At 39.8% G+C, this 24,594-nt stretch overlaps 2 protein-coding genes across 9 annotated transcripts; both read right to left on the bottom strand.

Annotated features, from left to right (window-relative positions):
• Positions 1–2,786: 2,786 nt before the first annotated feature.
• Positions 2,787–18,926, bottom strand: LOC115043728 (CMRF35-like molecule 8). 8 transcript variants are annotated; one of them, XM_029502689.1, is made up of 11 exons: positions 18,789–18,926; positions 17,530–17,644; positions 14,359–14,500; positions 10,975–11,258; positions 8,828–8,941; positions 8,410–8,736; positions 7,939–7,971; positions 7,811–7,852; positions 7,488–7,615; positions 6,114–6,926; positions 5,356–5,491 (listed from the first exon to the last, which is right to left on the bottom strand). In XM_029502689.1, exons 5-10 carry the CDS (start codon positions 8,892–8,894, stop codon positions 6,621–6,623), a joined length of 903 nt encoding a protein of 300 aa, XP_029358549.1. In that variant the 5' UTR covers positions 8,895–8,941; positions 10,975–11,258; positions 14,359–14,500; positions 17,530–17,644; positions 18,789–18,926; the 3' UTR covers positions 5,356–5,491; positions 6,114–6,620. The 8 variants fall into 8 exon arrangements, with proteins under 8 accessions (XP_029358627.1, XP_029358859.1, XP_029358549.1 ...); XM_029502608.1 differs by lacking the exons at positions 17,530–17,644; positions 18,789–18,926 and having other exon boundaries at positions 14,359–16,852; XM_029502521.1 differs by lacking the exons at positions 10,975–11,258; positions 14,359–14,500; positions 17,530–17,644; positions 18,789–18,926 and adding exons at positions 5,601–5,681; positions 9,122–9,218 and having other exon boundaries at positions 5,437–5,491.
• Positions 18,927–19,018: 92 nt separating this feature from the next.
• Positions 19,019–21,958, bottom strand: LOC115044181 (CMRF35-like molecule 3). The gene is made up of 6 exons (XM_029503123.1): positions 21,653–21,958; positions 21,250–21,570; positions 20,408–20,530; positions 20,277–20,318; positions 20,041–20,159; positions 19,019–19,256 (listed from the first exon to the last, which is right to left on the bottom strand). The coding sequence occupies exons 1-6, from the start codon at positions 21,735–21,737 to the stop codon at positions 19,050–19,052; spliced, it is 897 nt and encodes a 298-aa protein (XP_029358983.1). The 5' UTR covers positions 21,738–21,958; the 3' UTR covers positions 19,019–19,049.
• Between the last annotated feature and the right edge of the window lie 2,636 nt (positions 21,959–24,594).

Genomic DNA, 24,594 nt, shown 5'->3' with positions numbered 1-24,594 from the left:
TTACTCCAGGTTCTGTGGCTCATCATCATTTAACTTCTTTTACCCAAAAAACCATTTAAATATGGATATAAGGACAAGTAAATGTAGCAATACAGAAATACTGAAATATTATTTTCCTAGTAAAAGCCCTGCAGTCAAACCCTGAGTTAAGTATGAAATTCCAATGGACTTACCCACGAGAAGGTGGATTTTGGTGATATCATCATGGATCCACTTTGTATCAGAGTCAGAGCCACACCAGTATGTCCCAGAGTCAGCTGGGCTAGCATGGTTAATGTACACGTAGAAGTACTTTTGTCTTTTGTTATCCCTTATCAAAATCCTGCCGTGAGTCATGGTTCTTTCTATTTCTGTTGTATGTATTAACCTAACACACTTAAAAGGACTCTCCCCCTTACACAGGTATTTAATATTAGTCTTGTGACTATCTGGATAGTGACAAGTTAAACGGACCGTATTCCCACTATCAACAGTTAGTTCTTCTGGTTTAATGCCTGAAAAATAGGAAAAACATATCATAATATAACCTTGTGATGTGTTGATTTGCTGTGAACACAATTGAGAGCAGCTCAATACTTACTCAAAATGTGGAGATCAATCTTAGTTTTGCACTGAAGGGGAGCACCAACTGAACTCAGAGCACACCAGTATGTTCCGGCATCGTCCTGTCCCAGCGAGGAAATGATTACAGTGTAGACTTGTTGCTTTTCATCATTTATTATAGTAAATTTGTCCTGTTTTGTGAAATTTGAAGTGTATGTTCCAATAACATTTTTGCAACTCATATTTATATCTTCCTTGCAGAAGTATTTGACTAGTTTTTCTTCTCTTTTTGGATAAGTGCAGTTAATGGTAACAGAGCCTCCAGTATTTCCCCACATGTCCACTGCTGTGACACCTGCCAAGGAGTTATAACAAAACTGATGAGTCATGAGTTCTTCTCTTATAGATGGCAAAAAGTCTAACGATGCATGGGTCACTATTCAAAGTCAGTATATTAAGTATCAAAAGGAAAATTACTGTACTTATTTTGTAGAACAATGGGTGCTTATCATATTTTAATATATTATATAGTTATTGATTATATATTAGTAAATATATATTAAATAGTTCTGGTTTGAAGACAGAATCCACAAATAATTGCCAATTATAGTACATTAATGTTAAAGTAGCAAAACATAGTAATGTTAAGTATAAATACTTCAGAGTTTTGTTCTTAGGGGCATACTCATTTTATTTTGTACTTACAGTTTAAGTCGCCTGCTGCAGACAGTAAACTCAAACATACTGTAGTAAAAAATGTAAGAAAAAAGTAATTTCACCTTAAAAAAATCTGCAAAAAATGTATTTCACATTCATCAAGGTCAAAGGCAGAATCAAAAGCAGAGGAGCAGCTGATATTACCTGTCACTGAGTAGATGATGACGTTCTGCAGCATTATCATTGTCTCAGTTCATTTTTTTCCAGATCACTGTTGTTTTTGATCCAAATTTCTGAACTACTGAGTCAAAGTTCTTGAAATATGTTCTCTCTTTACGCCTTTTTGTCTCAACCTCTACTTTCAATTATTAACAACTTTAAACTTGCTTTTCAAAATGAGGAAATGAGTCTTTTCTGGTCAGATGAAGGGTGTAAATGATAACAGGAAGGGAGGTGAGAAAGGGAGAACTCGAGAGTTAAAATGTTCAGCGACCATTTTATCACAATGATGAGTAACTGGCCAACAACTGAATCGAACACAACTGGACTTAGGACTTATGATATAACTATGACCTGGTTGAATGAGAATATGCACAGACACAATGATGAGCAAAATCATGATAATCATGAAAATCATGATAATTTCAGCTATTTATATCGTGTATTCAAGAGATGATGATTAATGTACTAATATATGTGAGACGACAGGGCAACAGAGTACGCAAGACTTGATTTCATTTAGAAACATTTGATGTATGTAACAGTGTAATATCTCAACTGCTGTAAAAATACACTGCAGCCTCTGCTTTATTGTGATGGGCAGACATATCTGGAATCTTAGCCAGGTAAAATGCAGTGTTTTTGTAAATGACCTTGTCCTGGTTGTTTACTTGACTTTAACTTTTGGAGTGAGTCCAGCTAAATAAATGCCAATAGGGCCTACTTATAAATTCAGAAGATCAGGATGACAGGACAAAAAAAAAAAAACTAGGAGCATTACAACAGTTTATATACTGACGCCACCTCCATGATACAATATAACTTACACATTTGTTTACAAGTTCATTAAAATTTCCGAGCTATAGAAAAAAAGCATGGTTTTCTGAATTATTTGTTGCTTTTGTTGTTATTTGTTAGCAATTAAACACACTCTTGTTTAACTGAATATATTTATGGGGTTTTCTTGCTACAGCCTTCGGTCTAGTTTGGCCGTTACAGCAACATTAGCTAATGTTTGTGAATTTGGTTGATCCTGATTTGAAGTAAAGGTATCTTCTCAACTGTTTTACAGATGTCTCCCCTGGGTGAAAAATTACAGAGGCCCAGACAGATGAGTCCAAATGCAAAAGTCACCAAGAGTAGACAGAACTTGTTGTGTTTGGATCAGAAAATCACTCTGTTTCTCCACCAACTGTTAGGACAAGATAAGATCTGTCCAAGCGCCAAATGCTTCTTAATACTCTATTTAAGCTATTTCATTTGCTTTCATTTTGCCAACATAAAGCACTTTGATATAAATGAACTTTCCATGCTTAAAAAAATGTAACCAGCAGATGGCACCATCACCATCAAGGTGTTTTTGGTGAAGGCCTTGATTTGAGAAAATGTGCTTGAATGTTTCTGAAGAGAGCTACACTAATCGTTAGCAAAAACTTATTTAATTACCACGCAAATATTTTTTTTTTTCTGTTGCATTCAACTGTCGGTTGAAAGAAAGAAAGTGTTATTTCACTGGCTCTTCCTTTCACCGAGGAAAATAAGCTTGATAGCATATCTGTTTACATTCAGGTAAATGGCTGTACGTGAAAGGATACATATCATATCATGTTACCTTTCACATAATGCTGCAAGTGAAATGGGAGCTGAGACTCAGCCGCTTCCTTATGTCTTGCTCAGTTTCTATTATATTCCAGCTGCGTGGGTCTCTGTTTGTGCAAGTTGTGTGTCTTGAAGTTTCACTTCTTCATTATAATCAGGAAAACACTGTCATGGAGAATACAGAAATCCCAGAGAAGAAATTCTATTTAATGAAATTACAATTTTATTTTATCACAGTAAAGATATAATTTGTCAGTGATTTTTCAATAGGCTGTCTAAATGTCATCTCATCTCATGTTATCTGCACTGCGAACAATTAATAAATTATATTTATTTATATTAAAATGATAAACTTACACCAACTTCTGAACTTAATCTTAGAGATACATGTGAGCAGCAGCTAAAGTATTAGTTCTTTAGCATGACACGTTCAGACATTACCACAGACGGCTATTTCATCTGTCGACATGTCTGCAATGGTGGAGTAAGTCACTGTTGCTGGTAGAGGTGCAGCCATGCTCTCATCTCTGGACTTTATGAAGCTGACAGTGGAATAACAGAGGCCACCTGGTGGTTTCCCAGCCTCCGACAAAACGACGTCAGAGTGAAGATTTTCTGTGCGGTCAGTCCTGCCATTTGATACTTCATCCTCTTGAGCTGTTGGAGAGGAAGTGTTCACATGGTGTGCATCTTGTTTCACTTTTAAAACAACTAAGAGTTAAACTATCCTCTACTTCCTAAAAAAATAAAAAAAAAATTAATCAAGAAGCAGTATCCATGCTCCTTTAAATGTGAATTAAAAGAAAAACAAAACAGATAAACAATGTGTTCATGTCTATTTCATGAAATTACAAATTGGTTTCATTTCCTTTCATTTGAGTCAAATAGTCCAAAAGCCACCAAATGCTTAATTTTATGGGAAAATTTGTCCTTTTTCTCAAATAGGAAAAAATTCCACCAAACGATACTTACCATGAAAATTGGAGGAATCGCCTGGGTGTTTCTTTTGTGAAAGGATAGATGGCAAAATGCAAACCACAAGTTTGTTTGAGTGTCCTGTGATTCTCCCTCCCATGCTCCCTCCTCAGGCATACAAATAGTTACAGTTCAAAATGTGCATCAAACATGCTGTATTTTCATTTTGTACGTGGTTGACTGCCCTGGCTGGAGGTTCATGTTTTGTCTATATGTCATTTGGTTTTGGTTGCAATTTTGCAAGGCCCCATGCATAATCCCTCCTGTAGATTTCCTCATAATGAAATTTTGAGCTGGTTTAAAGACTGTTGCAGTTTTCTCCTTTCAGCTGTTTCCATTACTTACAGTAAATGCAGAAGTTATTACTTTAAGTTTAGTTCCTCAAAGGATCGGAATGAAATGATGGCCAAACTTGGTTAGAGGGCCGCAGGCAGTGCTTCTGTGTTTGTTGCTACAAGACCTTCTGCAGCTTTCAGAGCAGTTGTGAAGACTAGCTTCATAAATGACTTGTTAATATTTGGGTATTCGTTGATTGCCAACCGATTTCAAAGATGACAGCCACATGTTTCATGTTGGAGGGGAAGGTGTTGTTAAGCTCTGCCACTCAGTCTCGCTGAACCCTGAGAGTTGTGGCTGATGTGATCGACCATGGGTGATTGAAATGCCATGATATTCAAAATATTCCAAAAATAATATGATATGCGTCAGCTTGTTTAATACCTGAAGACGCACTGTCTCTTTTTCGGCATCTGAAGACTATCACCAGTACCATCACCAGCACAGCAACCCCGAGGCCTGCTCCAATGTACACCAGCTTCTCTGGAAAAGAGACATCACACCTCAGTAAGGTTGGATCACTCAGGACTTTGCCTCACACACAGACATATTATAGTACCAGAAAGCATTTTTATTTGTACCTGCAATTGAATTCAACAAATCAGCATCCTGCGCTTTCCCTAAAAAAAAAGAAAAAATAAGGAAAAGACTAACTCATCTGTTCTCAGTTATTATATGCCGTCTGCTGTGTTTGTGTTTAATTTCTTTCTTCCTGTGGAGAAAAAGCAAAACTTAGGCAAAACATTGACAGTGTTGTGAAATACTGAGCACATGCTGGTGAACTGAACTCACACAAAAGGACGAATCATGAAAGTGATGAGGCGTCATAGTTTTCATACACAATGCTGAATCAACTCACCCTTTACAACTGAGAGGACCACCTGAATAAATGTGTCAGCACCCACTCTGTCTATCCCACACCAATAAGTCCCTGCGTCCTCCTGTGTCAAACGTTGAATGGTCACAAAGAATGTGTTTCCTTCATCTTTAATACTGTATCGCCCCAGAATCTTTTCTTTGCTGGTTATTAGGACGTCTTCATAGTTACACGCCCCCTTGCAGAAGTATTTCATGTTGGAATAGGCATTGGCATGAGAGCACTTTATGGTGATATCGCTGTGAAGATTTCCGGTTAGTGACACTGCTTCAGTTTCCCATGATCCTACAAAAGAGCAAAGAGAATCCACCGCGGAAGTCAGATTTTCTTTACATTTTCAAACAGCTGTTGAGCTCATTAACTTTATTGCATGTATTTATGTAAACAGACCGACCTTAAGCTTTTACTGCCCCTTTGGCACAGTTTCCTCTGTGTCTTTGATTTGTTTATTCTCTTTTAATTGCTTAATTCAAGTCTGCAAAAAGTAAATCGGGGAACTGGAGTTGGTTGTAGATTCTTGAGGATGTGTCACATCAGAAGATTTTACTTGTACTTTCTCAGTGTAAAACACCCTGGATACAGTGAACCTTCAGCAACATTTCATTGGAATGTTTTTAAAACATGAAGCTTATATTTCTCAAAAAAAATGAACCAGCGTCAGTGTCAGTCTAGTCTTTCTGCCTTTGAAAGGTGAACTGCTTACTAACAGGTCTTGTTTATTTTATTTTATTTTATTTTTTTTTGCTAATTTAAAAAATTTTCTCACCAATACTTAGAAGTCAACACAGTTTACAATTGCCAAAAAAAGCAACAACACAATCAGGAAGTCGACTTTAGAAAGTCCACCAGAGAAAGATGCCTCCCACAAACACACCAAATAGAGATAGAAGCAAAAAAGTGAACATACCTGCTTCAAGAAAGATCAGACACAGGAAAATTATCTCCATGTTACATAGATTATCTGCATGCATTATATCTGTGACTTGCTGTCTTGGATTTATCCTAGGTTCCTCTTAGCTCTAACACTTCCTATGTTTAGTCAGCTTCCTCTCTCTTTCAAGCCCCTCTAAAAAATGTGAGACGCATCAAAATGGTAACAAAAGCGACACCGTCAGACATAACCCCATGGTTTATTGTGGTGATAATTGTCATAAAACAATGTGACCAAATTTTCTTTGGGATAGCAATAAAGTGTAAGTCGAAGTAAATTGTCTTTTCTTTTTGACACATTTAAATCTAGACATAGCAAAAAATGTACACTTTACACATTTGACTTGCTAAAGTGCTGAGTTATTAACTTTTCCAATCACAGCAAAGGATAATCCAATTTTATTGAAACCCTGATCTCAGTGTTGCAGCTCATGTGAGCATTGCTATTCCCAAGCTGTAAATAAATTGAAATGATTATGTCTTATCAGTGGCTTGTTTGCTGTTTGGCAGCCACATGTTCATCTTTAGGGCTGTGATTTCCACTGAGGCTGTAATAGACATGCTCCTCCAACTGGCTGAGATCCAGATGTTGGTACTGTGTCATGTGCCCTGGTACATCCACATCAACATAGTCACCCAGGCTGAGAGAGACAATGGACTCTCTGTACTTTGAAGTGAAGTGGGGGCAGAAGTCCGGAGGTGGCGGCGGTGCAGGTGAAAGATGAGCACAGTTGTGTTCAGGCTCAGTTCCCGCCATGGGCGTCACGCTCTCATAATCGGATGATGATGTCTGTGGGGAGAACAGAAACCTGATAACAGTGAAGGCATACAGTTGCTTTTAGCGTTTGCTGGACAATAGCTGTTGTTTCTGTTTCTTTCTGTATGTTGGAATATAGGAGGTCCCTGATTATAAATTGATAAATGACCGAGATAAGCTGACGTCAATGATTGAGCGTAAAATGGACAAAGCAAACATTTAAATGGATATTTGATTGTTTCAGTCTCTCTGTTCGGAGCAACATAAACTTAGATTCTGTACCAGCGGCTCTCCCTAATTTCAAATTTACAACATCCTAGCAAAAATAAAAATTACATTATGACAATGAATGCGTACTTATTCTAGTCTTGACTAGGTTTGGTTAAGTTCCTAATGTAAGGCAGCACTGAAAAGTATGCTAATTGGTTCATTTTAGGTCATTGGTCATAAAACAAATTGACAAATCAAGGACAAATTCATCCTCAAGGGCAACCAGTGGAAGTTACACATTTCATTCACATTCAAAGTGAAGGACAAAATCAATGACATTTCCATCTCAATAGAGGGGGGAAAAAAAAAACTTTGAAGACGAACCTTTCTATTTTCATGTTGACTTGATCCTTGCTGTTTAACAGCCCAAAGAAGGCCGAGTGTGAACAGACAGACGAAAAGCAGTGCTGCCACACACATCACTGCAGTCAGGAACAGGGGCATGTGAAGCTCTGGGGGACAGAGCAACAATGGAAGTTTACCTCACAGACGACTCACACACACATACAATTATGAATGACATGACTACAGGTAGACAGACACAAACAAAATCAAATCAGATTTATTTATATAGCGCCAAATCATAACAAAGTTACATCAAGGCACTTTACATATAGAGCACAAACTCTAAAAAACACATCACTCACTGTCAACTATGAAGTCCTTTGGAGAGGAAGACATTACAGTTGCTGAAATTGGAAAAAAATTAAAAATCATAAGTGCAAACATAAAATACACATAGCTGGAACTCATGTACTGCTTAGATCTTACTTACTGTAATGCATGAGATTTTCTGCAGTTTTTTCTGCTATTAAAAGGCAACAAAAAGATCATTAGTTTCAAGAAGTGGCCAATTTTAGAAACATGTAACACCTAAATAAAGTAGTGCTTCTATGGAAAGACGGAGTTAAGAAAAGCAGAACATGTACGGTGAGTTGGTAAAGTAACTTGGTCTCTGTTCTCATTTTCAATATGGTCTGACATTTTCCTTTATGAACGTTATGTGAATATCTCACGACCTCAAGGGCGTCACAAGTAAAAAAAATAAAAAAAAAAATAAAAAATTAATTGTAGGAGAATATATTTTGAATGAGTCCTGCTACCTGATGCAACATTTTGCCAGAGATAGCAAGATAAACTAAAGAGTATCTGTCTTGGAGGAATCAGTAACCAGGATAAATGAGTCAAGGTGAAATTTTCATAACAGACAACCACGTAGAACCATTAATATTCAGTATATTCATACCTCGAAAAACATTCAGTTGTACGGTACCAACACAAGATGGGACCTGATTCCCTTCCACTCCAACACCACACCAATATGTCCCACTGTCCTCTGGGACCACTTGGTTCAACTTGACAATGAAGAAGGCTTCGGTGGTGTTGTCGTACAGTGAAAAACGTCCAGTTGTGTCCCACTGGTTGTGTTTGTCTGTCCATATAAGGGGTTTGTCCTTGCTATCTTGGTAGAGGCACTTACCGTTGTTCTTGAAGTCGGGTGGATATTCACATGTGAAGGACAATGTCTGACCCTCTACTCCGGTCACGGTTCGGATTGTGGCGCAGATGGGACCTGCCAGAATAGAGTGTATTAGTTGGAGAATTTTTCGATAAACTGTTTGACTTTGCCGTGCGTCACATCACAGAAGCTGAAAAAGTCTCACCTCGTATTTGTAGAAACACAACAGTGACAGCTACAGTTGCTCTCCAGGAGATCCAGGTTGCTCCCATCACTTCCAGAGTCAGATTCTCCCACAGCAGCACAAAACGGCAGCAACCTGTCCAAAAGGTAATGCACTGTTTTTTCAAACAGCCACTTTCATCTTAAAACCTCTTCCTCTTTCACAAACAAACTGACTCACACCTAACATTTAACACTATATTGCCACTTCTATCATATTTAACACACAAGTTCAAGTACATTATATATATATATATATATATATATATACACATACACACACACTTTCTTGAAAAACCCTTCATATAAGATCTGAATAGTTTTCTGCCCTCTCATGTGTTTTGTCCTTCCAGGCGTAGAAATGTCACTCTTTACTTCTTTTCATAATCTCTGCTTACAGTAGGGTGTCTGGTATCACTTCCAACAAAGTAGGTGTGAGAATAATAAACGCAAGCTAAAGGGACTTTTCACAATGTGCCATTCCAAATGTTTTGTTATTACTGACCTCCAATGTATAGATTTTTTTGCTCTTTTGGCTCATTCCCTTTTTGGGGTTACCACAACAAGTCAGTTCTGTGACTTGTTTGACTGATTTGGCCACAGTTTTTATTATTCCTGTTGCAACCCCCCCTCCTCCCATTTATCTGACCTACCACTGGTGGGCCTTGTTGCTGGGGTTTGAACCCAGGGCCTCTGGGCCACTCTGCCACTGTCCTCGAGCCCAATGTACACATAATATATTTTCTAAAGTTAAAACTGTGGAATGTGAACTTTTTCTTTTATCCACACTGGAGCAAATGATTTATTATGTATTATTATTGGCTTAGTTTTATACATTGTGTTGGCCCTACAGAGAGTTTCTCATCATTGAGCTTTTAGAAGCTTTAACTTGACTGTTTGTTCTAGTGCCACCCTGCTGTCCAATTTTTTTATGTAAATTTAAAATATAATTTAGTCAGCAAAAGCTTTCTGTCAGAAACACCTGGTTGACATAGTACAAGTATTTTAAGCAGGAAGAGGAGATAGCTCCTATGTATTGCTATTAGCTGGGAGAATGAGCTCTATGAACAAATTTACAGTTCATATTCTTTTAAGATGTTTCTACATTTCAAAAATTTCATCTAGAAAGTCTTTAACACACTCCTGTGTATTTACCCATTCAAACACTTAACTTTGAAAAACGAAAAAGATCTAAGATTTTCATGCGTTTTTTTGGCCGGGAGAAATTGGTTCACTAGTTTTTGTTGCTTTGTGTCTTGTTTTTTGTTGTTGGTTCACTGTAAAAAATATCTATCTAGTTCTACCTGAAATCTTAAGCAGCTGCTTCAAAATTTCAAGTAAAAACAAAATTGATTAATGCATTGTATTAACTCATTATTTTGAGTCCAGTTAAGCTTTGAATTGCCTTCTGTGAGTCAACATGACTGTACAGTTACTGTTGTTTCAACTTTTCTATGCAAGTTTACAATAAAGTAAACTCATTTATGTGCATTCTGTTCACTTAACCCCATTAGTGGCTTCAACTGTGTAATTTTAATTAAAGAAAGTGTTTTATTCATCCATATGCATTCCGTACACTTATCCTTATTAGTGGGTTCAGCTTTGTAATTTCAATCAAATAATGCCTTTGAATTAGCTTATTAAGTTAAGTTAATCTAAAAGAATGTCTTGTTTTCACTTAAAAATTAGCTATAAAAACACACAAATGAGTACATTGTTTGTTTGTTTGTTTTTTTTTAATTAAAACCAATGTTAAACCGATAAAAGCTACACAAAGACTTACTGACAGTACTGTAGTTTCCCAGTTTGGGTGTTTGCCTGCATGAACATACACATTCCAGCACTGGAGCAATCAAACTTGTAATCAATACTTTTGGATGCAAAAGCAAAAAAGGTCAAAAGCTGTGCTGAACCTATGTCAGCCAAAATATAAACTCAAACTTCAGATTACAGCTGGTTGTTTTCATATTTGAACAATATCTAGCTTTAAATGTATTCGATGCAACAAATAACAGGCTTTTCCTTTCCTGTTTGCTTAAGTGCTTTTGCTGTCGTATGCATGTCAACAGAAACAAATGAAAAATGCATTCCCATCCCATTCCTAGGTGGGGCATGGTTTACAGTTTATACCTCAGGAGCTTGTTTCGGACGCCGGGGACTCTGGCAGAGGCTTGATCTGGTTTGATCTTCATCACTACCCTCTGAAGGAACTTGAAGGAATACTTTGTGGCTACTCAAGGTTAATGCAGTAGATGATCCCCAGAAACATGGCGAAGATGGATGGCACATCCTTGAAGTTGTGTAGCACAATGGTCTCCTCAGCCACAACTGCCACATTGAAGACCTCACGTGGAAAGGCATCCTGGCTGTCTGGTTGTCCCCTTCATGGCTGCAGCCAGAGTCTCACTGTGGGCCTTGAAAAGCAGAAAAAAAAGCTACTCAAGTCTCAGACATCATAAACCTTGATGTTTTCAGACTAACAAGAGTCTCCTTGGGTTTTCCATTGTGAGTGTGCATGTGCATTGTAGGTGCTATTTTCGGATGTTACTGCAGTAGTGATGGGAATTCCAGCTCTTTTGGCTCACCTCACTAAAAAGAGCCGTCTCTTTCGGCTCCCAAGCGGCTCTTCGGGTTGTTTGGTTGCTTTAATTTATTATCAACAACAATATAAAATTATGCATAAAATGAATTACTAATGTAAAAAAGTGTTTATATATGACAAATATGCTTTTATTTAATCACTCTACATAAAATGGAAAAAATAAATAAAATACAAAAACCATACCATTTACATTTACATTTATTTACAATTCAACTTTTAACTGTTTAAATGTTCTGCTTTTTCCTTTTAAATAAATTTAAAGCGATACAACACAAAACACTGCAAACCACAACACAATAAAATACAGATTAAAATACGCAAAACTAAAAGAAAAAAATGAACACCCAGATCTTTAATTAAGGTAAAGGTTGGCATTTAGAAATACCAAGTGCCTCAGCTTTCAGGAGCTGATACTTTCTTTTCTTCTGTCAGTAATTATCTGCTCTGTTTTGGAGAAGATTCTCTCAGAGGGGACTGATGTTGCCACAATGCACAGTCTCCGTGTCATCACCTGGATGAGACGTGGACAAATTGAGGCCTTGGTCTCCCACCAGCTCAGTGGGTCTGCACTTCTCTGGCAAAGGGGCTCATCAATGTAGGATCTCACTTCCAGTATTGCATCTGCTGAGGGATTCCTTCTGGTAGTGTCTCTACTTGCTCATTCTTCAAAGAACCTCTAAACAGCAGATGCTTGTTGCTCCTTTTGTTCCCCCTCTTCTCCCTCTTAGTCCCCTGGCAGTGGAGTTGGTTGGGTGGGTCTTGCTGCTGCAGTTATTCTCTGAAGAGCTTCATCCACCGCTCTGCTGTCATTAAAGACCAGCTTCTTGAATCTTGGATCAAGAATGGTGGTTTCCGAGAGAACAGCATTATATTCCATTCCCTGTCCATGCATGCACAGAGAGCATCCACCAACTCTTTCACTTTTCCTGTGGTTACTCTGGTTCGGTGCTCAGCTGTCACTCTCTGCGGACCCTTGCACAGGATTAACATTTTGGAGGCTGTGACATGGCTGAAAAAGAGTACATAAGTTTCCAAAATGCTTTTTTTTTTTTTTTTTTTATTCAACAGTATATTCTTTACGATCAAGTCTAATCTGCTTTTCATACCAGTAATGCAAGAAGAAGAAGAAAAAGAACTACTACTACTACTACTAATAATAATAATAATAACAACAACAACATTTGCACACTCACCTGTCTGCACTGATCTCCACAGTGACCTGCTGAAATGGCTCCAGAACAGTGCATGCCTCCTGTAGTACTTCCCATTCCTCTTGGCTCAGAGGGTCGACAGGTGCATAGATAACTGCATCCTTGGACTCTAGAATCCGTTTTCGCATATGAAAGGTGGCGTTCCACCTTGTGATACATTCTTGATTGAGCTTCAGCTCAGGCATGCCATCTGTTGTTGGGTAGATTTGAGCTTGTGTGTGGCTATTGTGCTTCTGTGGAAAAATTCCACTATCGCCTTCACTTTGTCCACAGCTGGCTTCATCACCTTCAAAGTATCTCTTACAACCAGGTTAATTGTGTGTGCAAAACATGTGTGGTAGGTCCATTTCAGGATTTTAATTGTTTGTTATGTTAGCTGCATTGTCAGTAACACAGCAAACCAATTTGTTTTCCACATCCCACTCTTTTGCCACTTTGAGCAGCTCTTCTGCTAAGTTCTCAGAAGTGTGTCTGTCGCTGAGCTCAGAACAATCCAGAAGACAGGACACCATTTTATAATTTTCAATGAAGTGATACATAACTGACAAGAAAGATGTGGTGCTTTGCTGCTGTGGCTTTTTTAACCTCTCTTGCAGTGATGCACATTCTCTGTCATATATGCCTAAGATGTTTTCCTGCTTGGAAATGCATACATAGGATTCAGTGCATGAATAAACTTCATGAATCCTTTATCATCCACAACTGAAAATGACTGGAAATCAAGTGCAATCATTTTTGCCAGTTATTCATCAATTGAGTTCTGTCTTGCTGGGGTGACAAACTTCTGCAAAAACTGTCTCATAGAGCTTGGGGTTGGTTTAGGTGGTTGTGGTGGTATACTGGATGATGCTGTAGATACTGCAGCAGCAACAGTTGCAGTAGACACAATGGCACCTTCATTATATGTCACACTCAACTGACTGTGTTTTATCTTTCCAAAGCACTGATGGGCGGACAGTTCTCAGGAGCCTGTGCAGGTTGTTTGTGGTATTGTGATATTCTGTTCTTGCAGTCTCTACACTCTGCCTTTGTACTGTCAAAACTAAAATGGTTCCAGATTTTGGTTCTTTTCCTGATGTCATGTGTCGATGTTCTCTTTTGCTCAGCGCAAAACACAAAGGACAAGCTCATATTGACTAATCACATGTGGTGTGAAGAGGAAAAAAGTGAGAGAAAGAAAGAAAGGAAAAAAAAAAACAAAAAAAACAAAACATGGCTCCCAATAAGGAGCCGGCTCCCATCGTTCACGTCTAAGAGCCGTTTCAGTCGCGACAGACCCATCACAATACTGCAGAGGTAATGGATTAAGAAAACAAAACTTTAGTGTCCGATCAGATCTAGGGATGTACATGTTGCACTGGGTCCTCCTCCATCACTATTGTACCCATCCTACTGTTCTCCTCGCCCATCATTATTCTACCCCTCCCTCCTCCCATCACCACTATTCTGCTTTATCACTTTATCACCCCCCCATGAGTGGATCTAATCCAGTGTCTGTGTTAAAGGTTGTGGTTGTGTGTGTGGGCTGTTGTTCATGGCAGAAAAATGTGTCTGATGGGTCTTTGGTTAGGTAGTGCGCCGGCCCAGCAGACCTTCTCCTTTCGTTTGTGTCCGACAAGACAAATATAAGCAGTTATGAGATTTTATTGCAAACATAACACCTGGTGCCCAATTTTACAGTTCTCAGCTGGTCCAACTCACATCTTTCTTCAGACAGTCCAAAATGGCTTTCAGTGCGGGCTTCTTCCCCGACCTGGTCGCAGCTTTGTCCCAGGTCATCAGGTCCCTCCAGGAATGACTGGAGAAGGTCTGTGCTTACGATTCTTTTGAGCTCTGCCCGAACCTGAGGAGACAAACAGAAAAGACAAAGGTTAAGAGCTTAGAGAGCACATATACAAAGTATAGCGTCACCAAGATAAGGTTGTCTGTTGTCAAAAGCTTTCGGGCCACTCAGTTACACAAGACACAATTAGCAAAGTGTCGGAAAATCGTCGGACATTTCAAACACAGCTCGAGACACACAAGAGAGCTAAACATCCAACAAGCCTCTCATATGCAAAATATTGATGTACATTTGAATATTAATATTAGAAAGCGAACGAACTTCGAATATGATTTGGGGCAAAAGTCAAAGCCGTAATGGACAGGCAGCTAACGTTACTCAGCCGGCAGGATCCCAGCACGGACGCCTTGTTAGCTAGCTAGCTAGCAGCCCACCACCACCGAGCTGCTAGCAGACGTGTAGCTAATGTTAGCTTGCACGTAACCGCGTTAATCACGTTATTGGCTTCATTGACGCACATTCTCAATATCTACAAAACACGAACACTTACCAACTCGACTCGTCTCCTCTGACTAATATGAAGCACCCGGTTGAAGATTGGTGGCTTGCTGGCGGCTGGCGAGCAAACTTCAAACTGACAACGTAGATCAGGGACCACATGGAGGGAAATCTATTCTCAAGTGGGCCGGGCCGGTGAAATCATAGCACAAAAACTTAAACATAACAACTTCAGATCGTTTTTTGCAATTTCATCAGCTATAATGTAGCTGGCTTTCGCTGCAGCGTCACTGGTTTCTCGGCTAAGAGTAAACACAGAGTGCTGTTTCTTCAGGTCCGCCAACTATTCATCCACCTTCCCAACAAACCAAACACACAGCTTTCCCACTCACTTCCGTGAATAAATGGGAGGATGGCCATTTTTCTGCACTCTGTGTCCACTTTTCTTTTTTGACACACACATTTTGGGGCAATGAGGTTTGCCAAAGCACGTGATGTTCAAATCGGTCTGGCAGGAAGCTAAGCTAGCTTCCGACTAGCTGTAGCCCACTTTTTCAGCCCCGGTATAAACAGAATTAAACAGCATTTCTATTGCGACATCTAGTGGACACGTTTTAGAGCGGCAGTTTCATTCATTGAAAAATTGCAGCTCATTTTCACGCTTTGCAAAATCATGCACATGCGCAAAGAGCTCCCCTCCACTCGGTTTGCAACACGCCAAAGAGTTGAACCCCCCTCGATTTAAAATGGCAAGTTCATTCAAGCACCCGGAATTTGAGATTCATTGAATAACTTATGAATTTAGATTTTATTGGCTGGATCGTTCATATTTGTTTTATCCATATCCATAATCCATAAAACAAACAACAACAACAACTATGGCGAACATTTCAGAAAACAGCTGAGTCCTCTACCCGGAACCCGGAGAATATACATTTTTATTATTAAGTGTTATGTGATATTTTGAACTAACAGCTTGTGAGGAAAAAAAATTGCCATTTTGCAAAATTGCTGCTAAATGCTCCTTTTTGTTTGCTTGTTGTGAGCAATGGCTGTCTGCTGTAGCCTCCTGACACATTAGCACCTGTAGCTTGTGTTTTGCATATATAGAGAAATTAGAGAGAATTCATGAGGCACCTGAAGGAAATCGTGAAGGTTAGTGCAATGTAAACTTAGGTGGCAATGAATTTCACCTTCTTGTTGCTGAAGTCAATATTACAAATACAAACAAAAGGGAAAATCTGGAGAACCATCCACTTCATTGGACACAATCTCAGTTTATTCTGATAAAAGAGGTCAATAAAAAATCTACAAGGAAGTTGTATATATGTTCATAGATATGTATCTGAGAGAACGACCCATTTTCCAAAAGACTTTTTCATGAATGATACATCCAAATCAAAATCACAGGCTTTTTGCAAATGAAAGAAAAAAACAATTATATGATTTTACTATTAAGCATACTGATTTAACTGTCTTTTCGGGATTTCTAGTACACTCTGTATAATGTAGTTTATAAAAAAGCAGTCATCTGTATCTTGACATGTGATACTTCACCTCGTCTTCTACCGTTAATCCGCTTCCAGGTCGGAGGTGTGGGGGTTCTTGAGCAACCTGGGCAGGTCAGCAGTCCATCACAGGGCCAACACACAGAGACAGACAAAGACCAACAACCACTCCCGACCTACAGACAATTTAGAATCGCCAGTTAACCCAAACATGATGTCTTTGGACGGTGGGAGGAAACCAGAGTACCCGGAGTAAACCTGCACAAACGCTGCACAGAAAGGCCCCAGACCCAATTGAGCCCGCAATTATGCTATGAGGCAGCAGCGCTAACCACTGTGCTGCACTGCTACCCTATGTGCTACTTTCACACTCATACTTTCACCATGTGATACTGTCATTCTCATCTCCTCTCACACCTCCACCCCCCACACATCCCCAATCACCCTGCCCCCGAGCCCCAATCTGTTCTCTCCCACCTTGAAAGGCCTGGTAGCACTGTGAGAGTTACATTCTTTGACTTCTCCAGTGCTTTCAACACCATCCAGCCTCTGCCTCTGAGGGACAAACTGGAGCTATGAGGCGTGCATCACCACCTCACAACTTGGATTACGGACTACCTCACCAACCGCCCACAGTAAGCAAGGAATAAGGACTGTGTCTCAGACATGGTGGTCTGCAGTACAGGAGCTCCACAGGGAACAGTCTTGGCTCCTTTCCTGTTTACCCTGTACACTGCAGACTTCAGGCACAGTTCTGCACACTGCCATCAGCAGAAGTTCTCTGACGACTCTGCCATCGTCGGCCTCATCACTGACGACAATGACAGGGAATACAAAGAACTGATCAAGAACTTTGTAGACGGGTGTCAGTGGAACCGCCTACAGATAAACACAGGGAAAACCAAGGAGCTGGTCGTGGATTTCCGCAGACACAACCACGCCTTTCCGTCATCACTGAACATCCAGGGAATGGATATAGAGAGAGTGGACTCTTGTAAGTACCTGGGTGTTCACCTGAACAATAAACTGGACTGGACTCATAACACCCATGCACTTTATAAGAAAGGTCAGAGCAAACTCTACCTGCTACAGAAACCCAGGTCCTTTGGAGTGCAGGGAGCGTTCCTGAGGACCTTCTTTGACTCTGTTGTGGCATCAGCCATCTTCTCTGGAGTGGTCTGCTGGAGCAGCAGCATCTCTACAGCCGACAGGAAGAGACTCGATAAGCTGATAAAGAAGGCCAGCTCTGACTTGGGTTGCCCCCTTGAGTCAGTGCAGGTGGTGGGAGAGAGGAGGATGATAGAAAAACTATCATCAATGATGGACAATGCCTCCCACGCCATGCAGGACACCATCAATACACTGTGCAGCTCCTTCAGTCACAGAGATATCGTAGGTCCTTCCTTCCTGCTGCTGTCAGACAGTTTAATGACCAGGACTGACCCCCCAGTAGACCACACACACACACTAAGAATAATACTGTGCAATACATAATGTACAAGAACAACTGTGCAATATTGATTTAACTACCCAGTTGCAACTGCTGCTATGGGTAGCACTACCCGCTATTGTGTATCTTTGTTGTTTACTTGTTTGTTTGTTTCTTGCTGCTGTAACAATGTGAATTTCTCCAAAGGAAATCTAATCTAATGTAATCTAAACTTTCATAAATTAATTTAACGTCCGATAACAATTTCCTGAAGGGTGATATTGGAAAGAAAAAAAAGAAATCATTAAAAATCATTTAATGTTGCCCAGGTTTATGGTAACCTTCAGGAAACTCTTATTATTGAGTTATCTCAGTGTGCAATTGTTTGTGGTGGTGTTTTTACTGATACAGCCACCAAGAGTCTCCCTAGTGTAAACCTTTAACATGCATTCATCCATCAGTACGCACAGCGATGTAGCAACATGTCCTATCACTTTCCCTCTCCATACCACTCTTGTTAACTGCACTTTAAAAACACATTTCATAGCCATTTGCTTTTATCACCAGAGGGCATTGCATTGACTGGTATTCATGCACAAGAGGAGCAGATTGTTCTGTCATCTCATCTCAAAGCACACAAACCCATAAACAAAGCCAAGGAAAAGAAAACTGATGAGAATAAAACAAAAAGCGGGGACGCCTGGTGTGGTTTAGCTAAATTACATTTCCTAATTGAAACATTTTTTTTTTTTTTTGATGCCCCAACATCTTAGTAAACAAATTTAAACTGAGAAAACAAGCATGAGAAAGATATTAAGAATCGTGCAGTTAAACAACTAAGAAAAGTTATATTCTTCTGTTTCCGTGTAAGAAGTTTACATTGTAGTCATCAAAACAAAGACAGAAGACGTACCTCTGTGTCTTTGTGAAAAAGGTAAATGCTGCTTATGAGTGATGAAGCAGAGAAGGCCAGACGGTTCAGCTGCCCAATAATGTCCATGAAATCACATCGATCATATCAAAGTGACTCTGAAGTCACGGCTGGATGTCGAGTGACCAGCAGTCACCATCTGGAGATTTTCTTAGAATATCCACAGTTTTATTTAACAGTATGTGACCTGACCAATGACCTGCTCTTTCAAATATTATAGGCGGCAACAGCCGGGTGTGGCTGTCAAGGTGATACCTTGGATGGTTTTGACATTTGCTGCCTTGAATCCGTGGTACCTCTGCAGATGTTTTCATAGATAGGAATGCATACTGTGCCTCCAGTTTCTCTAGATGCAGATTTTGGTCGATCAGGTTTCGTGTACGGAGAGTAAAAGGTCTTCTCTGATGTTTTTTTAACTGACAGCATTTCACCGACATCATCATAGTCAGACTGTGAAAAAGTGGCCAAAAAAAAAAGCATTAGTAAGTTTGACATATGCAATAAAACTCACATTATAAGGGTTACTGCTATAGTATGAAACAGCTTATTAGTTTATCTTCAATGATCAAATTACAAATTAGACAAAAATGGTGTTGCTTTATTTTAAATTTTTTTGGCTTTAAGGAACATTTATTCTTAAACCTGACATAATTTGAAGCACAACTGCACAATTATTTTTTTTTTTATGATTATTATTTTCCCTTTTAACAAAAAATGTAGTTCCTTCAGGAAGCTTCTTGGAAATGATTTAAATAGTAGGCCTATAAAATAGCTTCAACCATTAGAGTAGAAAAAGCACAGATGTAAAATGTAGCCATGAAGAGGTCACCATTATTTGAAACTTTCATTAGCTTTCTTGTAAAGTAGAAACCAAACTACTGCTAGCAGCCAATCAGGTGAAGACCGAGAGGCGGGGGGGACAAAGCTAAAAAATAAATAAATTAATAAATTATACAGCAATAAGATCCATGTACCAACAGCTCTGACACTCACAATTTCATTTGTCTGACAACAGATGCATTTGTTGTGGGGTTCCTGAGACTGAAATTAAACAGATAACTCTTTTGACTGACTTTTGAAAAACTCCTCTTCCTCTTTATATGTTACGTGTTGACCTCAGAAACCAGGAAAAGAAATTTCATCTCTGTTGAGTTAATCTGATTTGCTGGAACATAATGGTCACCTTTCTCCAGGGAGTAAATTGTGATGCTGTGTTGATGCCTTTATTTCTTACCTCGCTTTCATCTGCACAGATAAAGTCCTTGCATTTCCTGCTCCTCATTGAAACCACAGAGACAGTGAGAATGACAATAACAAATGTAACAACCCCAACGGTAGCACTCAACACCATGCCTGGGCGAAGACAAGAAAGACAGTTTAATTATGGAGTAAATCCAATCAAATAAAGAGTCAGTCATCAGCTGAATTCCATTAACCAAGGCCACAACAAATGATCAGGTAGAAACTCACTTGTGCTGATACTAGGTTCTGCTCCTTCACTGCAGTTTGAAGCTGTAAGGTAGGAACCAATATTACTGTCTATATATTTTATCTAGGATTTCTACTGTAAGGATTAAAATGTGATTATATTTTTTCCCTACATGTTGACTGGTTTGCCAGACCACTTGTATAAGTTGTTGGTTGTCCAAATGTTAATTGTGTTGAGCTGGAAATACTCCACGTGGTTGAAACGTCAGGTGTCACTGTTGTTTCCTGTGCTATAACTGGAATGGAGAATAATGGTAGAATAAGCATTGTGCAATTTTACATAAATAAAAATAATAGCAACAGCATCAACAATATAGAAATATCGCAGGTCCTTCCTTCAAAACCAAAACTAAACGTACTTAAAATACCAAAAGTCAAGAGTACCTCTGTTAGCTATATATTATATTTGATATTATTTTGCGTTGACCTAGTTTTAACAGTACAACTCATCAGTTTAATCACCAGTCACAGAAAAACAAGTGGGGGTATCAAGACATTTCCTGGTGACCTCATCTTCACCAGCTGGAGCCGTCAACTGCAGCAGCAGGAATGAGTTGACCGACCTCCTGCCCTGTCTTTCTGCACTGTGTTTGCCTTTCATAATGTCCCTTAATCCAGTGTTGTCAGCAAGCTGGAAAAGTCACTGACTTGCCACCGGAAAGAAGTCAAGTTATTTCTGTTTGCCCTTGATCGGAGAGAAATAGAAAAATCTACTGACCTTGTGTTCTGTTAACTTGAAGGCAAAATTATAGCCAACATGGGCTCCTGCCTATACACATGTAGCCTCCCCTATTCCTCTCACAACATGGAATAGCTATAAAAAATACAGGAACCTCAAAAACATACAGTACAGTATCTGATTAGATTTATGGAATTACACATTGTACAAGTGATGAGAGAGCGAGAGAACGATAAATAAATCTTATTCATAGTAATAGTGAAAACAGGCACTTACCCTCCTTTACAGTCAAGAACACAGAAATGTATGTGTCCACTCCCAGTCTGTCCACTCCACACCAGTATTTGCCTGAATCTGACAGCTGGAGCTGCCTGAACGTCACATTGAAGGCTCCATTCCCTAAGTCCACCAGAGCTGTCCTCCCTGACTGTGCTCTGCCACCAGATTTTACACGAACCAACACGGCTTCACTCTCTTTACAGTCCTCCTTGCACAGATATTTATTATTGTTCCAGGCAAGTTTGTGTGAGCACAGGAATGAGGCCTCCCCCCCCTCGAATCCCTCTACATTTATGTTGGCTCCTTCTGCCCACGTAGCTGCCAAAAGTACATAGTGCAACAAGTGTTATAACAAAGTTATATGCTTCAATGACTGAATGTGTCTCAGGAGGACACTTACCGTATAAGAGCCAACCGAAGACAGAGATGGTTTTCATACTGATGGATAATGCTCCTGCTCTGGTGCTCTTTTTTGCTCTGCTCATTTTCCCTTTCTCTGTGGATTGACTTCATATTTACGTCAGCACTTTACCTACCTACCTTCCTCCTGTGGTTTTGACTGCGAGCGGAAGACAAGCACTGTAGGTTGCAAACATCAAAATGAGAGAACAGAAACAAAGGAAGGTTGAGGTTAAAGGCTGTATGTTGTGCATGCCTATACAGTGTTAGAAAATATGTATGGTGAAAGCCAGTGTGCCTGCTCCCATGAGCTTTTTTCTTTTTCAATTATTATTATTATTGTATTTCTGCTCCAATATCAGCAGTAGGCAACTTTGTCAGCACCTGCTAAAGCATTTAGCAGCAAATGAGACATATTTTTCACCAAATCATAATCAATTTGAGAGAAACATTTGAATAAAATTAGTCAGTCAGGGGCTACGATTCGATTCAAAATCGATTTTTGATTCTAAACGATTTGATTCAGAGTGATTTCTGCTTCAATGCATTGGCATGCAAAGGGTCCTCATAAACTACTCCAGTTTTCTTTCTGGAATATCTGTCGGGAAAATGCTCAGAGTGGGGTCACTAATAATGGCAGCGGAGACCTGTCCAGAGACGGTACCCAGAGAATCGAGATTAGATGAGACACTGCCCCCCCTCAGACTAGAGACTAGACCAGAGAGGACTAGACTAGACGAGAGACTGGACCCCTCCGCAGAGACCGGATCCCGGCCTTTTTTCCGGAATAAAAAGGAATGTATCTGTCAGGAAAATTCTTTGAGGGGGTCAACTAATAATGCATGGCCCCCGCAAGTGAAGCGGCCGAGAGTCGCTCACTGAGCTCAACACAAAGAGGTTGACTATCATGTACTTCAATGGAGACGTCAATAATCGGTGGAAAACCAAAGAGCATGGGGAGAGAAGAAATTAAAAAGTTTACAGTGGATTTGATATTTCCACCAAATTGGAGCACATTCATCGTTACAGTAAAGTTCTTTTTATATTATAATTATAATGTCAGCAAGCTGAAACTTTATATGCCCCCAGTATGGACACCATATTTCTTTCTTGGGGCAGCACTATTCCTCTGAAAGGCTTTAGCAAACCAGGTTGACTTGGGCATGAAGCCATAGTCTTCCCTCCTGACATCATGAAACAATCCATCTGAACAGGATGTAAGAATGAACCCTCAGAAGTGTACAAAATGATGCGTGGAATAGCCTCCCTGACATGCAAATGAAGATGGTCTCACACAGGAAAAATGCAAACATTTGTCCTCTAAGTAATTTATATTACAGAGATTACAGAGATTAGAATAAGATGAGCTGTTTGCCAAAAAGCAGAATAAACGTGTTCAGTCCAGACTTTTGGGATCGAGGCCTTGGTAGATGGAGGCATAATTGGAGGCATCCTGAACACCGGACTCTGGATCTGGCTCGAATGTCTGCAACCTCATTGTTTGCTGAGTGGAGGCGCCATCTCCATTTCCATCCCCATAATGAGCCTGTGAATAAATCAGAATCACCAGGAGGATTTGTTTTATCTCCACAGTTAACAGTGATTCCTAGAACCATGGACATTGTTTCACATTTAATCCAAATTGGTGAATAACAAAATAATCACTCACTTCACCCTTGTTTGCTTCAAGTTGGCTCCGCTCTTCTGAAACAGAAAAGAGGATTCAAAGTTTCAGAAAGGTTTTGGTTTAAGTTCCCACTGTGGGGTGAATGTTCAGTGTGTTGTCGCATTTTGGGTTTACACCAGCATTACGCCTCACCAGCATTACTCCTCCAGTGTCTGTAGAAAACAAGAGGGATGAGGGCACAAACTAGAAGGGCCAGGCTCACTGATACAATGATGACCAATGTGGTGTCTGCAGGCGACACAGACAGATGTGCAAGTGTGCAGGTAATCATACATTTTACTTCCCAGCAGCAGGCTCCCCCCAAAAGTGACCAAATAGCTTTCAAAATCCGCCATTATGTCCATCTCGTGGTTCATAGTAGAGTTTTCATTTCAGCATGTATAATTATCTGTACTCTGTGAGTTATCATGCACAGGTGCTGCTATTGTTTTGACCGAGGTCACAGGAGTGTGAAGTTATTATCTAAACCTTTCTTATTAGGTTGCATTATAACACGTTAAACCTTTTTTTTTTTTGCTCACTTTGTGAGCAACACCGACGACAGTCAGTGTGATTTACCTGAGAGGTTGATTTTTCCTTGCTGGTTTGTCTTTTCTGTAGATGATGGAGTGCTGGAATGAGAGCCACGCCAGGACAGAGTTTCTGCTTCAGTCTGCACAGTGGTAACGGAGGGAGGAGATCCAGGGGGAACAGTGGGAGCTTTGAGAGAGCAGGATGGAGGAATAATGAGAAAAACTCTGCTGGGCTCTACACCACATTTAAATTATCTGTTAGATGTCTGTCTACACACATCATTTATTTTAATTTCAATTTCCAAGGATTTCTTTATTGAACCATCACCTGTAGGACACTTCGTAAATATAACACTTACCGTCTAGGACCATGAGATTGACATCCTGGTACAGCACATTTTTTTCTGCCCCACAGCAATAGCTCCCTGCATCTGCCCTCTCCAGCTTCTTTATGGTCACGTTGAAGACCCCATCTTCACTGTTGACCTCCATGCTGTATCGACCCTGCTGAGTGATGGCCGAGCCCTTACCGTCAGTCTGAATGAGAATGTTTTCTCTGGAGCAAACCCCTCTGCAGAAGTACAGGCTGCCGTCTTTGGTCCTGCCAACAGAGCAGTGGATGGAGACCTCACCACCAACATAGCTGCTCAGCTCCAGCACTGATGAGGTCCTCACACACGCAACTGTAATATGAAATAAATTCCAATTCAATAAAATAATAATTGAAAGGTAGGCAGTAGCTGG

Source organism: Echeneis naucrates, chromosome 1, assembly GCF_900963305.1.
Source record: "Echeneis naucrates chromosome 1, fEcheNa1.1, whole genome shotgun sequence".
In the NCBI taxonomy this organism is placed as follows: Eukaryota; Metazoa; Chordata; class Actinopteri; order Carangiformes; family Echeneidae; genus Echeneis; species Echeneis naucrates.
The sequence above is the reverse complement of the archived record's forward strand: the minus strand, read 5'-3'. Positions and strand labels throughout refer to the sequence as shown.

Bases quoted from the DNA above. Each gene is read 5' to 3' on its own strand.
- LOC115043728 (XM_029502438.1), bottom strand. From the start codon at position 9,149: ATGAAGGGTTTTTCAAGAAAGTGTGTGT. The intron at 8,942-9,121 runs GTATGTGTATAT...CCTTTTGGACAG, and splicing joins TTTTTCAAGAAAGTGTGTGT to GTTGCTGCCGTTTTGTGCTG. The intron at 7,853-7,938 runs GTAAGTAAGATC...TTCCAATTTCAG, and splicing joins AGAAAATCTCATGCATTACA to CAACTGTAATGTCTTCCTCT.
- LOC115044181 (XM_029503123.1), bottom strand. From the start codon at position 21,737: ATGAGCAGAGCAAAAAAGAGCACCAGAGCAGGAGCATTATCCATCAGT. The intron at 21,571-21,652 runs GTAAGTGTCCTC...TACTTTTGGCAG, and splicing joins CTTCGGTTGGCTCTTATACG to CTACGTGGGCAGAAGGAGCC. The intron at 20,531-21,249 runs GTAAGTGCCTGT...TCTCCATTCCAG, and splicing joins GTTCTTGACTGTAAAGGAGG to TTATAGCACAGGAAACAACA.